The sequence below is a fragment of the Canis lupus genome, chromosome 27, assembly GCF_011100685.1.
Source record: "Canis lupus familiaris isolate Mischka breed German Shepherd chromosome 27, alternate assembly UU_Cfam_GSD_1.0, whole genome shotgun sequence".
In the NCBI taxonomy this organism is placed as follows: domain Eukaryota; kingdom Metazoa; phylum Chordata; class Mammalia; order Carnivora; family Canidae; genus Canis; species Canis lupus.
In genome coordinates this window covers 32,400,945-32,416,194 of record NC_049248.1, presented here as the reverse complement: position 1 = coordinate 32,416,194, position 15,250 = coordinate 32,400,945, and the positions used below count along the sequence as shown (strand labels likewise).

The window sequence follows — 15,250 nt, the reverse complement described above, 5'->3', positions numbered from 1 at the left end:
GTCATACCTTTCTAGCTCATATAACCTTCAGGGCTAGGTTGACTTCAAAGGAGGGAATGAATGACCTCTTTACACTTCAGAGCAACTTCATGCAGACTGGAGATGCTGCTATCATCTGCACCCTGAGTTTAGTCCATAAGAAAGTAGAAGCTATGCTATTTCTGTGTGCCCACAGTAGTTGGCCCAGTGTAGACAGCATCACCTTGGTGAATTTGGGATTGCCACTTGGCTCCACTTTCTAGCAAGAATGGCATATTTCATAGTGCTCATTATGGTTGGGATATTAAGGAGCATCACTGCCATTATCATTCAAAGTTACCAACTGGATTCTTCTCTCAATGTCTATCTCTTCCAGCATCTGATTCATGCTGAGTACCACACTCTGGTGACACAGTAGGGGTCTCATGCACTGGTCTGGGCACTGCCATCCTAGACTTGCCTCCACCTCAGGCATGGAGTCCCACAGGGAGGTGAGGGGCCCCAGCCTGTAAAGATACTACATTTTAAAATTACTCCACCCACCAGTAAAAACAAAACAAACTAATTTGGTATTTAGATTCATTAAGAAATTAAAATAATTAGAAAATATTATTATTGATGTATGATGTTGCTAAATGAAAGCATCACATATGCATTAATGAGTACAAGGAGTATAAGAGCAACAAAAAATAGTAACACATTATGGTTCACATGGTATCACTCTTTTTTGTGTAAACTCATAAAATTTTATTTATATTTAGATTTTGCCTCTAAATCTAAACTCTCAGGTCAGAATATGATAGGTATCTGGTGTGGTGAAACTTTCCAACTCTTTTTTGTATGTTGTGCTAAATTGTTTCCTAAATTTAAACATAGCAGGATCAAAATAAAATCCATGGGCATATATACATATCCAGCACATGCAGTAAAAGCTACCAGAGGGGAAGTGGGTTGGAGGATAGGTGAAATAGTTGATGAAAATATAATGATGATAATATAATGATGAGCACTGAATAATATATAGAATTGCTGAATCACTGTATTATACACCTGAAACTGATATAACACTCAATTAACAATGCTGGCATTAAAATTAAAAATTCTTGTCTCAATAAAAAATGAAGACATGGATTTGATAAAGAATGAAGTTCATGAATATGATTGAGGTGAAAGCGAATTTGTACAGAAGGTTTAAACTGTCATAAGGGTAAAGAAATACTGAAAAGGACACAAATTTCAGGTATGGAGATGGCAAATAGGGTATCTTAGAGCACAGTTATCAAACTATTCTTTGATTTTAACTTGGAAACCACACTATTCTGTGGAATTCTTTTCAAGTTGATAAGGTGTAAAAAATGGATTGTTTTGGAAATATTTTTTTAGAAAAATGCATGTGTATATAGCTCAGGACACTATTAATATTTTTATCTTATACATTTGCTAAGCAGGTTTTTTGTTTTAACCAAACACTCAGATAAATATTTCCAAAATACACTTAACCAACTGAGCTACCCAGGTGCCTCATAACTTATTTTTAATAGAATACTTCCAATATGTAATTTTCTATGGTCTACAATATATGAGATAATAGTAACACAGTGACTTTTTGCCCTGTCAGGAATGTATGAGGAAAGACAAGCATTGCCTTTTTTCCCCTCATTCTTTTTCTCCTTTTCTTTCTTCTTTTTCTAATGGTTTATAACCCATAGGAAAAAAATATCCATGAGTCCATTCCTATATGAATAAATAATGGAAAAACATAAATAAATGGGGGAAAGAGGACAGCTGCTCCTTCTAGAAGAATTCCAGGCAATAAAAATAGAAGGAAAGATGGAAACAGAAAATCACTATTAGGCAAAGTTCCTAGTAATTACTGTAGATAAGAATCATTGACAGATGCTAAAATTAGTGGATGTAAGTATAAGAAAAAAAGATGATATTGTTAACATATCTTCCCGTATTTATTGATTACAAAGGCAAAAATATTTTTACAGTGAAGAAATCCAGCAGATGCCACCTTAACCACATGATCAAAGTCAACAATCACTGGTGCTGTAGACTGAATTGTGTTTCCTACAAATTCATATGTTGAACCCTAAGCCCCAATGTGATTATATTTGGAGATAGAATCTTTACTGAAATAATGAAGATTTTTAAAAATATTTTATTTATTTATTCATGGAAGACACACACAGAGAGAGAGGCAGAGACACAGGCAGAGAGAGAAGCAGACTCCATGCAGGGAACCTGACGTGGGCCTTGATCCCGGGTCTCCAGGATCACATCCTGGGCTGAAGGCGGCGCTAACCCACTGAGCCACCAGGGCTGCCCTGAAATAATTAAGATTAAATGAAGTTCTAAGAGTAGGGTCTTGATCTGATAGAATTAGTGTCATTTTTTTTTTTTTAAGATTTTATTTATTTATTCATGGGAGACACAGAGAGGCCGAGACATAGGCCAAGGGAGAAGGAGGCTCCCTGAGGGGAGCCCAATGCAGGACTCATTCCTCGGACCTCAGGATCACGACCTGAGCCAAAGCAGATGCTCAACCACTGAGCCACCCAGGCACCTGGACTAGTGTCCTTATAAGAAGAGATACCAGAGAGTTTACTCTTTATACAGCACAAAAGCAGCTATCTGTAAGCCAGGAAGAATCCTTACTAGAAACTGATCCTGCCAGAATTTATCTAGGACTTCTAGCCTCAAAAACCATTAAAAAAAAAAAAAATCTGCATTTAAGCTACCAAGTCTATGGTATTTTGTTACGGCAGCTGATGAATACATCTGGTGATAAGACATATTGGCATTATGTACTTCCTGATAGGGCATACTGTGAAGGCCAAAACATCACTTCTCTTGGTATTATTAAAGAAAAATGCATAAACTCAATCAAGTCTTGAGAAGATATCACATATAACCAAAATGAGGTACATTCTACAAAAGAGATGGCCAGTACTCTTCAAAGGTGTCAAGGTCTTGAAAAAGAAATAATCACAGATAGGCATCAAGGAGGGCATACGATGAGATGAGCACTGGGTATTATACTATATGTTGGCAAATTGAATTTATATAAAATTTTTTTAAAAATCACAGATTGAGGAAGACTAAGAGGACATGGCAGCTAAATCCCATGTGTATCCTGGATTGGACCCCCTGAAACAGAACAAGGATGTTAAGTGAACTAATGTTAATGTTCTGGTTTGATAATTCTGGTATATTTATAGGGTTGTTATATTAGGGGAACTAAGCATCTGGGAACTCTACTTTTGCCACTTTTTGTAAGTCTAAAATGATTAAAAAAAAAAAAAAAGATAGGGTAGCCTGGGTGGCTCAGCGGTTTAGCAACACTTTCAGCCCAGGGTGTGATCCTGGAGACCCAGGATTGAGTCCCATGTCAGGCTCCCTGCATGGAGCCTGCTTCTCCCTCTGCCTGTGTCTCTGGCTCTCTCTCTCTGTGTGTCTCTCATGAATAAATAAATAAAAAAAATTTTTTTAAAAGAAAGAATGGAAATAAGGTAACGAAAGTAGTTTAAATATGGTGTCATTAGGCACTAATGACCTGACGTAATGACTTACAAGTGGAAATGGAATTTAGGTTGAACCCTTTTGCATCTTCATTAAGAACTTCTCAAAGGAGTAAAATGTCCCCTTGCCATCCTACCAGCAATTCTTAGTTCCCTGGACACCTAGCTTTTCTTTTTCCTGTCCTACCACAACTATTCTTTATGACTACAATTAGTTGTGTTGATCTGATAGATCCATTGATTTTTCTTCTGTCCTCATTCCTTTTGGTTTCTCCAGGGCCTTGATGCTCATGTTCGACCCACCCTTTGATAAATTCTACCTTTATTTTATTACATTGCTTTAACCCAAGTTCTGTTTCAACTGTTTTTCTTTCTTCTACCAAATGAACTATCCCTTCCTTCCACCCAACTTGCCTGTTTCACCTAATAATACTATTCTCTCAATTGCTGGATTTTGGGATATTTTTGACACTTCATAAATTCATAAACTCTGATTGGAAGGACTCTCCTAGACCTTTTAGATCATATTTCCCCTGTGTTCTATCCAGTTGATTTTTGCATCTTTTTGATGGTATTGTCATCAAGTGGTTTTCTGGCCTATGCTTGAACATTTTCAATGACAGGAAGTTTCATATCTAATCCCCTAACATTCTTCTCCTATAATGCTAAATCTTGTTCATTCTCCTTAAGACTGTTGTTCATTTATAAGTCCTACTTCTTCATTTTCACCATGGTCTATTAAGGTCCCTAGTTTAGGCCTTTACCATGTTATAACTAAACTAGTATGATATGATTGCCTGACTGAGTCTCTCTAGTCCATTTCACAGATCCAAGCCAGACTCAATCCTTTTTAAAATGTTATTTTATGGGGCATCTGGGTGGTTTAGAGGGTTAAATATCTGCCTTTGGCTCAGGTCATGATCCCAGGGTCCTGGGATTACATCCTGTATTGGGCTCCCTGTTCAGTGGGGAGCTGCTTCTCCCTCTTTCTCTGAAGCTCCCCCCACAGAGAGACAGCTGCTCTCTCTGTCAAATGAATAAATAAAATCTTTTAAAAAATGTTATTGTACTTTACAAATTTTTAAATATTGCCTTTGTCTTATCACTTTTTTACTCACAAAGTTTAAGTGGTTCCTATATTTTATTTTTTTTTTAATCTAAAACCAGTTGCTTTCAAGATTCTATACATCTTATTTCTCATTCTTGTTGAAACACACCTTCTTTCTGGTGTATACATAAGCAAGTGTGAGGTGCTGCTACTATCTTGTTGCTAATTTACTGCCCACCGACAGCTTAGTGTGTCCATATCTGTTTTTTAAAATTTTTATTTCTTTAAGATTTTATTTATTTACTCATAAGAGACACACACACACACACACACACAGAGGCAGAGACAGGTAGAGGGAGAAGCAGGCTTCCTGTGGGGAGCCCGGTTTGGGGCGGGAGGGACCGTCTTGATCCCAGGAACCCAGGATCATGACCTGAGCTGAAGGCAGACTCTCAACTGCTGAGCCACCCAGGCATTCCTGTATCTCTGTTTTTATCTTTATTATCAGGTCAGAAGTAGAAAGACATCCTTTAAATAGTGATTTTGAGATTATTTGAATTAAAAAGTGAGTTTAGGAACTATTCTATCAGAAATAGTTCCTAATAACTATTTTTTTCCTATTTCCCTTTTGACTTCTGCAAAAATTGGAGGAACAGCTTGGGGTTATAAAATAATACAAATGTAACCAATTCCTGTCTGAGGGGCCTTTCTTGGTGAAGTCTACTGTGAAATCACTGTTCTTAGATCAGATCAAGGAAATGAGAGCCAAGTTATATACTAATTTAGGTAAAGCATCTTACAAAAATAAACTGTATGTTTTAACTTAAAAAGCACTGATTTTACCAAATGGATATCTATATATAGAAAATTGAGAGATCTAGGCGAAAAGGCTTTGCGTTCTCTTCTTTTATGTGGCTATTGTGTTGTTGTTTTGAGGGGAGATAAATCTAAGCACATGTGCATTGCAGAAGTTGGTGAAATATTTATCATATGATTATGGATTATAATTAACTAACTTCATATTTTATTATAGGTTTTCCAAAATAGAATAAGAATGAAAAACCTAGAGTTACATTAATCTTTTGGTTTCAGGGTATCCAGAGTCATGTGAATTTGAAAAATATCCATGTGGAGGTAACAAGAAAAGAAAATGGTGAGAGGAGAAAATATGAAGGCAGGAAATTCAGTTAACAGATATGAAAAAAGAGGGGTGGTATTGATGAATAAATAAAAGAAGAGGGATAGTAAATGAAGTGTTCTCAATTTAAAATAACCAATACAATTATATTTCAGTGATTTGGTTCTATAATATTCCAAAATAAAAAGACACAAAGAATGAGCGACTATCCCAAAATGCTTATCAAGTTCAGTCCTGCACAGTTATAAAAAAACCACACTCCTCTTAACAAACTTGGCACAAGACTTTGGCTCAAGACCAGCATGACTTAATAGCTGTAATTTGCATTTGAATGCAATTAACTGGGCCAGTACTTTGGGGTAATCAAGCTGTGTGCAATACGCACAAGCTGCAAACTCAACAAAAGTCCAAAGCACTGGAGAGAAATCTTTAATCTGTGAATTCCCCTTAGATTTAGAATCCAGGTTCAAGTCCTTAAATTCAATTTTAGATTTCAAAACTATGATTTTAAGTGTGAACACTGGAATTTAACTTTTATCTTATTATTCATTCTTAACAAAGAGAAGTTTAGATACTTTCCACTATTTTTCCTTAGAAGAATAATTTCGCTTTATTTGTAAGTTATAGATGTTATGTTAAAAATTTCAAGCAATAGGACGCCTGGGTGGCTCAGCAGTTAAGCATTTGCCTTCAGCTCAGGGCGTTATCCGGGAGTCCCCAGATCGAGTCTCAGGGCTGGAGCCTTCTTCTCACTCTGCATATGTCTCTGTCTCTCATGAATAAATAAATAATCTTTTTTTTTTCTTTTTAAATTTATTTATTCATGATAGTCACACGGAGAGAGAGAGAGAGAGAGAGAGAGAGAGAGGCAGAGACACAGGCAGAGGGAGAAGCAGGCTCCAAGCACCGGGAGCCCGACGTGGGATTCGATCCCGGGTCTCCAGGATCGCGCCCCGGGCCAAAGGCAGGCGCCAAACCGCTGCGCCACCCAGGGATCCCTAAATAATCTTTAAAAAAAAAGAATTTCAAGCAATATAAAAAGATACAAAAGAAGGAAATGAAAGAAGTCCTCAAACCCTTACTTTCTACCCAGAAATGAATCACACCAATATTAAAAAAAATAAGTGAGAAAAATGTCAAGAAAATGTGTAGTTAGTTAAAAATTAATTTTTTAAAAAGATTTTATTTATTTATTTCAGAAAGAGAGAGAGAAAGCACAAGCAGGGGGAGCAGCAGAGGGAGGAGAAGCAGACTCCCCGCTGAGTAGAGAGTCAGACATGAGGCTTGATCCCAGGACCCTGAGATTATGATCTAAACTGAAGTCAGATGCTGAACCAACTGAGCCACCCAGGCACTCCCCAAATTTGATTTTTCTAGTAATGTTATGAGTTACTAAAAATTAAATTTACAACGTTTTAACAAACTGGTTATATTATAAGGTAAACTACCACTATAAGTATTTAAGCTCACCTTCTGTTACTTTGCAGTATATAGTCTTCATATGCAAATACTTTTAATGTAGGCTGAGATTTTTCTAATCCTGAAGAATAAAACGTATAGTGAAATTAACAGCGAAGAACAAGGAACCCAGAACAAGGAGTGGAGATACCTAGATTTTAATTGAGATCTACCAACTGGGCAGTATGTGTGTATTGGGACAGGGTGTGTGCTTGGGCATAGGTAAGTGGGAGCTAGCGGTGACCAATTCTCCTCTCAGGAACTGTTCTGTAAAATGAAAGGGGCAGACTAGAATTGTAAAATGTTCTCCAACTCCAAAATTATAGGAGCCTAGCTTACATTTGCTGGTTTACAGAATCTCAGGTATTCTGTTTTCCTTCCTGATAGTTTGAATGCCACCTTTAATAGACACTATGGTCTGGAAATAGTCTCTCTGAGAACTATAACTGGTAGGCAGCAGACCATCTGCAATGAAAATTTATTCTATGTTAAATTAAAGCATAGCATGTCCTTCTTCTGGGAATCACTTATTTATCCAACTAATAAGTGCTGTCTGCACTCTTAAATTTTCCACAAATTCTGCCCTTTAGTAATTTACAGTTTAGATAAGGAGTTAAAAAGTGATCATTACAATACTATCAAAGACATTAATAAAATGTGATGAAGATCTGAAAGAAGAAAAAAAATCATAAATCTGGTCCAGAGGCAGAGTAGTAAAATCAAGAATAGGTTGAAGAGAGGGTGATTTTTGAGTGAGGCCTGAAATAAAGGTCAGATTTTGACAGATGGATGTTGTTGGGAAGGCTTCTGTTTCCTCAACGTTACATAGAAGTAATAATTGTACTCTCCTGGAGATGGGAGAATTATGCGAAATAATGCTTGTTTGTCACTTCACACGTTACACTGTCATGATAGAAGAGTTCTATAAATGCTTTCCATTGTTATTAATGAGGAAAATATATACAACAAAAAGAAGCACTGACAGAAAATGATATTTCTGATTGCGGTACTAAGGATTAGTTTCTTTTTTTTTTTTTTTTAGATTTTATTTATTTATTCATGAGAGGCACAGAGAGAGGCAGAGACACAGGCAGAGGGAGAAGCAGGCTCCCCATGGGGAGCCCGATGCAAGACTCCATCCCAGGATCCCAGGACCATAATCTCAGCCAAAGACAGATACTCAACCACTGAGCCACCCAGGCGTCCCAAGGGTTAGTTTTTTAGAGACTTTTTTTCAAAAAGATTTCTGAGGAGATGGCTGTCTAGGCATGCTCTTCCAAAGCCGGTTGTTTGCACATAAAGTTGTAATCAGAACTTTTTCTTTTAATCTTTTCTGCTAGCAGCAAAAAGGAAGAGGCAAATAACTTTTAATGACTGATTAGAATGTGGAACCCAGAAAAACCTTGAGTAGATGGCCTCAGGGGCAAAAACTGGTGAAATTGTTGCCCTAATGCATGTTGTAGCTTCTTTTTGGCTGTTTAGGGTGTGCTAGACTTGATCTTTCTTCCAAGTGTACCTTAGACAGGTGCAGCGGTAGCATCCGTATCTGCTTCTTAAAACACTTAAAAAAAAAGATTTATTTATTTATTCATGAGAGACACAGACTGAGAGAGGCAGAGACATAGGCAGAGGGAGAAGCAGGTTCCATGCAGTGAGTCCTATGTGGGACTCTATCCCTGGATTCCAGGATCACCCCCTGGGCCGAAGGCAGGCTTTCAACTGCTGAGCCACCCATGCGTCCCTTAAAACACTTTGTATTCTGAAAATATTTACAATAAAAGTAGCTAGTTTTATGGGGTCTTTATTATGAGTAAGTGCTGCAACTAACAAATGATAAGCAAAGCTCTTTCAGTCTCTAAAACAACTCTATAAAGTGAAAAAAATACATTACTTACATAAGAAGCTGAGACTTAGAAAGTTCCCATATCTTGCCCAAAATCACTTAGTCATTCAGCTTATCTTTAATGATCCATATTATGTGTCAGACACTGTTGTAGGAGCTACAAATACATTAGTGAATAAAACAGAAAAGATTTCTGCTATCTTGAAGCTCATATTCAAATGGAGGGAGGCAGGCAATAATCAAAAAAATATTAACAAGAAAACATCACCTAGTGAAAAGGGTTATGAATAAATAAAATAGTGCGGTGATAGTGAATAACGGGGTTCATAGTACTGGCTTCATGGTGAATGGTAATGCACAGGGCCCCACTCTTAGTTTAATGCTCTACTATCACTGTCTTGAAATGCTTAATAATTTTATCTTTGGATTTGTGTTTTGTGAGGGAGGTCTGATAAAATACTAGTCTACATGGGTAAGTAGAGGACATAGGGCAATATCCATGTCCTCCATTCCTTGTCACACCATTCTCATATAGCTTTTGGGATGCCCTGTGAACATAGACTTCTGGTGGACCCACAATGTGTGGGAGTTCAGTGAGAGTCAAATCCAGTGGGAGTATAAGGTAAATGTGTTGTGTGTGACTAAGCAGAGATGCTGACACCTGCAGAGGCTATTCTTCTCTCAAATCAAAACTTGCATCAAATAAAAAAAAAGAAAGCAATGGCATTCTAAGAAATATACTGACCAAAGAACCCTATCTTACCTTTTCTTAGTCATCACTTCCCCGTAGCTAACTACTAATGATGATGTAAAAGGAAAGTCAAAGAGAGGGAAAGGTAGTTCCTCTTCCTTTCAGTTCTTCCTTACTCATCTGTAAGCCAAAGGTAGAAAGTGTTAGTAGAATATAGGTTTATCAAAAAGTGAAATTAAAAAAAATTGAGTTAGTTTTGTGCAATGTTTTCATAGTTAAGAATGAAATTCATATGTGCATATGTACTATACCATAGGAATTGTATAGTTTTGATAATTTCACATGAGTTAATTGCTCTCCTATTCATACTTAAAACTGGCATTACCCAATTTAAAGATGGATGGTTGGGATGCCTGGGTGGCTCAACAGTTGAGCATCTGCCTTCTGCTCAGGGCCTGATCCTGGAGTCCCAGGATCAAGTCCCACATTGGGCTCTCTGCATGGAGCCTACTTCTCCCTCTGCCTATGTCTCTGCCTCTCTCCCTCTCTCTGTGTCTCTCACGAATAAATAAATAAAATCTTTAAAAAATTAAGATGAATGGGAAAATTAATGCTAATATTTTAAAAATTTTATTTCTGTCTATGGAAAATAACATTAAATAGCAAAAAAACCCACCATGACAAGTTGAGTGAGAGAGTTCAGGATCTGAAAAGGCTTATATTTTAGCACGTTTAATAGGATTTTTACTTTATGTATTCATTTATTTTAGAGATTTTATTTATTAAAGATAAAATAAATTCTTCTAGACTGTAGGACATTTCACACTGTGGCTTCTCCTGATTCTAACTTTAACTCTGAATTCACAACCCTGAGATCAAGAGTCTCATGCTCTACTGACTGAGCCTGCTAGGCACTCCTAACCTTATCTTTTGCCACTCCAAGTCTTAACCACTACTTTGTGGTGATACTGGCCTTCATTCTATTTCTTCAACACATTAAAAGTTCTTTCCTGCCTTAGGGACTTTGCACTAGCTATTTCCTCTCCCTGGAATGTTCTTTCCCCAGGTTTTCCCATGGTGGGCTCCTTTTGGGCTTTTAGGTATCAAATTAAATTCCTCTCCTCTCCTCAGAGATACCACTCCCAATCATTCAGTCTGAGGTAGCACACACACATACACCCCACCCCCTAAGGGCCAGCTACATGATTTGCATGTCCTATGCAAAATAAAAATGCAGGGTATCTTCTTAGAAAAGCAATATGAAAGAAAGAAAGAAAGAAAGAAAGAAAGAAAGAAAGAAAGAAAGAAAGAAAGAAAGAAAGAAAGAAAGAAAGGAAGGAAGGAAGAAGGAAGGAAGAAGGAAGGAAGGAAGGAAGGAAGGAAGGAAGGAAGAAAGAAAGAAAGAAAGAAAGAAAGAAAGAAAGAAAGAAAGAAAGAAAGAAAGAAAAGAAAGGCCATTTAAAAATCCTGTAAGGGGCACCTGGGTGGCTCTGTAGTTGAGCTTCTCTGCCTTTGGCTCAGGTTGTGATCCCAGGGTCCTGGGATTGGGTCCCTCATTAGTCCCCCTGTGGGGAGCCTGCTTCTCCCTCTGCCTGTCTCTGCCTCTCTCTCTGTGTCTCTCATGAATAAATAAAATAAATAAAGGAGCCCACCATGGGAAAACCTGGGGAAAGAACAGTCAATAGAGTACAAGACTCTTGATCTCAGGGTTGTGAGTTCAGAGATAAGGTTAGAATCAGGAGAAGCCAGAGTGAAGTGTCCTAAAGTCTAGGAGAATTTATTTCTATTAGGTAGCTATTGGAAGGTTTCAGTCAGGGGAATGATATAAATGACTTAGATTTTCAAAGATCACTCTTTCTGAAGTGTGGAGGCAAGAGTGGATTCAAGGAGACCATCCTGAGCGGTCTATTCCTGAAGACTTCTTCACCCTTCCAGATAGAATTCATCATACTCTTGTTACAATTTCTATTATCGCACTTACGGATTTCCAAATTTGTCATCTTGAACTATACTGTAAGCTCCTTGTAGACACTGACAATCTTAATTCTCTTTATTTATTTATTTTTAAGATTTTATTTATTTATTCATGAGAGACACATAGGGAGGGAGAGAGAGAGAGGCAGAGACACAGGCAGAGGGAGAAGCAGGCTCCACGCAAGAAGCCCAATGTGGGACTGGATCCCGGGACTCCAGGATCATGCCCTGGACTGAAGGCAGGTGCCAAACTGCTGAGCCACCCAGGGATCCCCCTTAATTCTCTTTATATCACTAGTGTCCATTATTGCTGGCACACAGAAGTCATTTATTAAATATTTGTTGAATGAACAATTGGAGTGGGATTTGAACTACTCTTGCAGTAAAAAACTCTTCCCTTGGAGTTTTCTTCAACTTAAGATAATTAATTGGGTGAGCTTGTAAGGAAACGGGTTATAGTAGCTATAAAAGGATCTGAACTAAATAGAAAATTGAGAATTAATTTACAAATTTTGAAACTTGGTAGAAAATTACTTACTTGGTCATCAAAGGAAATTTGAATTTTTATACTACTTTGCCTGAAACCATGTACAAAGCCACAGCTATTATTGGTGCTAATGTTTTGGCCAGAACTTCCAGCCTGATGGCTTGGAACTGAAGCTGAGTTGATAATACATTTTGATTGATTTGTATGCTACATAAATGTGGTGCTGAGTTAGTTGATGGTGCTAGGAACTAAGGAGTTTTCACGTAAAGGTCTGATTTTTCTCTTTCTCTTAAGAAATAACAAACCTACAAACCAAAAGCTTGGCACCGTTAGGTCTGCATTCCAGCCAGCCTCAAAGCTGAGGATGGCCATTGCCTTTGTTAGGGGGTTTCTTGTCTCTATTTTATCTTTTCTCAGTTGGCCGGCTCAGACTCACTAAAGTTACCTGTCTGGGTGTTGCCTGGTAGCATTTGTGTTTTTGACATCTCACTCTGAGACATATATATAGTACTGGTGCTATTTTACATAAGATTTTTAATTTTTTAAAAACAATTTTAAAAGATTATTTATTTATTCATTTGAGACACACAGAGAGAGGCAGAGACATAGACAGAGGGAGAAGTGGGCTCCCTGCGGGGAACCTGATGAGGGGCCCCAGAATCATGCTGAAGGCAGATGCTCAACCACTGAGCCACCCACATGTCCCACATAAGATTTTTTATTTTTATTTACTTATTTTTAAGACTTTTTAAAGAAGATCTTACATTATATATATTTCTCTAGTTTTCTTGGTAGATTTGCTTGGCTTTCCTTGCCTTCCTTGCAGCTTTTATCAATTCAGAAGGCAGAAGGCCAATCTAGAGCCACCCAGATAGGGCTGCCAGGGCTGGAGGAAGTGGTGCCCTGCTTTGTTAATAGATAAATACTGAGGGGAGGATAGGCTCTCTAGAGGGCAGCCAGAGGAGAGCTTCGCCTCCAATCGGGTCGACAGAAGAAAACTCACCATCTCTGCTCTCTACCTCCTGTCCACATGTCTGTTAAGACTCAAGGGTATGGGATTTAGGGACAAAATAACTTTAAAACTAATATATATCACACAGGCCTTTCATTTAGGATCATTGAACATTTTTTGTTTGTCCCAGAGTGTGCGGCCTCCTTCCCCCCAAGCTGCCAGCCTCCTTCCCCCCATGCTGCCGGATCCCTGCTGACTGGAATGCTTAGGTGTGCAAATTTAGGATGTCCTAAATTAGGGGCTGTGTCTTTATTTGGACGGTGCCACTTCATCTATTATACTGTTTTGTACGAACCCACATGTTTATTCAGAGAAATGTACGGGCCAGTCCACAATAGATACTCTGTGGCGAAGCCAATAAAGGCTGTTGCCACAGAGCTATCTAAAGGCATGTGGAAGCACAATAGTCACAAGCAGCAGCCACAATGGTTCAATGTTGATAGAATCCCGGGGTTGGGAGGCGCTTTTTGAAGGCCAGGAAAGGGGAAAAAAAAAAAAAAAATTCAGTTTGTGAGGATTTACTACAGACAGAGCAGGTCTTGGTGGATGTTCAGTTCTGGGAACACTTGGCAGTACCAGGGTGCAGTTCACTTGGCCGTTTAACAGAAACGCATTCAGGAGTCCCGGAGTAAATCGTTTCCATGTTCTCCGCGGGCTGGTAAACAGGCGACGGACTGCGGGACGGACGGCCCAGCTGCCCCGACAGCGGCCGAAGCAGGGAGCCGCTTTAGCACGGCTGACTGACTGACTGACTGACGGACGGACTGAGTCGGTGGGGGGAGGGCGAGGGGCTGAGGGGGGGCGACAGGGGAGGGGGCGGGCTGGGGCAAGGGGGTCAAAGTCCAAGCTGGAGCGAGGACAGTAAGCCCAAGGGTGGGAACAAAGCCGAACAGAGAGCGCAGCCGGACTGACGGACCCAGGCTCGGCTCTGAGAGCGGGGCGGCGGGCGGGCCCCGGAGAACCTGGAAGGGCGCACGGGCGGCCCGCGGCCGGCACCCCCCGCCCTCCCCCGCCCCCTGCCCCCGCCGCGCCTCCCTGCCCAGCAGCGCCAGGCAGTGCCCGCCGAGCGCGGGGCGGGGCGGGGCGGGGCGCGGCCCGGGGGAGGGCGAGCAGGGCCGGGCCGTGGGCCGCCGCTGACGCAGTGCGGGCCGCCAGCCCCGAGCGAGGGCCCCGCCGCCCAGCCGCGTCCCCCCGGAGGGGGCAGGGCGCACTTACCGGCCGTCAGGACGCCGCGGGCGGCCTGCGGGCTCCTCCGCCGCCGCCGCCGCCGCCGCGCTCTCCAGTCAGGCGCGCGTCGTCCCCGCCCCCGGGACCTGGCGCGGGGGGTGAGCGGGGGAGAAGGGGCGGGCGTCCGCCGGCCGTGAATCACCTCCTCCTCCTCCTGCCTCAGCGCCGCCGCCACCTTTCCATTCAGTCGCCCAACATGGCTGGAGCGCGGCGGAGGTGAGCCTGCCGCCCCCTGTCGCCGGTCGGCTGCGCCCGAGCGCCGCGCCTCCGGCCGAGCCTCAGCTCTGCGGTGCAGCGGACGCCGGCCGCCGGCATGTGGGGCGCCCCGGACGAGAGCTCGGTGCGGGTGGCTGTCAGGTGAGGACGGACGCGGCGGCGGCGGCGGCGGCGGCGGGCGGGCTGAGGGCGCGGAGAGGACGCCCCGGGTCGCCGGCGGCCGCTGGGGGCTTGCGGAGCCCTGAGGGGGCGGGCGGCTGGCGGCTGGCGGCTGGCTTCGCTGAGGCTGCGGATCCCCCGCCGGCCGGCGCTCCCGGGGCGACCCTGCCGCCCTCGGGCGCGCGGCGTTTGCAGGTAGCGGGCGGCCGCGCGACGCCGGGTCCCCGCGGCGCCCGGACTCCTCCCGGGGGGACGCCGTCGGCGCCCGCCCCCGCCTGCCTCGCGCCCGGGGAACAATCGCCTCAGGTGGGGCGGCCCTGGGCGACGGCCTGGCCGCCGTGCCCGTCGCCCGGAGGAGCTGCCTGCTTGCTTGCGCTGTGGTGGGCTTTTTTTTTTTTTTTCCCATCATCATCATCATCATCATTATTATTGTTTCGAGAGCGTCTGTCATGTGTGTACAAGCAGCTGAGGCCTTCTGAGGCAGGAGACAAAGC

The 15,250-nt window shown here is 41.8% G+C and overlaps 1 protein-coding gene and 1 long non-coding RNA gene across 5 annotated transcripts in view; one reads left to right on the top strand and one right to left on the bottom strand.

The window, feature by feature from the left end:
* Positions 1–2,250: 2,250 nt before the first annotated feature.
* Positions 2,251–14,587, bottom strand: LOC106557901. 3 transcript variants are annotated; one of them, XR_005380027.1, is made up of 6 exons: positions 14,370–14,461; positions 9,754–9,861; positions 9,043–9,147; positions 8,550–8,708; positions 7,160–7,229; positions 2,251–2,309 (listed from the first exon to the last, which is right to left on the bottom strand). It is a non-coding gene; the product is annotated as an uncharacterized LOC106557901 (long non-coding RNA). The 3 variants fall into 3 exon arrangements; XR_005380028.1 differs by having other exon boundaries at positions 8,664–8,708; XR_005380026.1 differs by having other exon boundaries at positions 2,264–2,309; positions 7,487–8,708; positions 14,370–14,587.
* KIF21A (kinesin family member 21A) overlaps positions 14,419–15,250 on the top strand; it is a 147,223-nt gene continuing 146,391 nt past the window's right edge. Inside the window, exon 1 of one of the 2 annotated variants that reach the window (XM_038577264.1) lies at positions 14,419–14,597. In XM_038577264.1, coding sequence (XP_038433192.1) covers positions 14,578–14,597 — 20 coding nt within the window. In that variant the 5' untranslated portion in view covers positions 14,419–14,577. Of the gene's footprint in view, positions 14,739–15,250 lie in introns of both variants that reach the window. The other variant, XM_038577259.1, reaches the window with a different exon arrangement.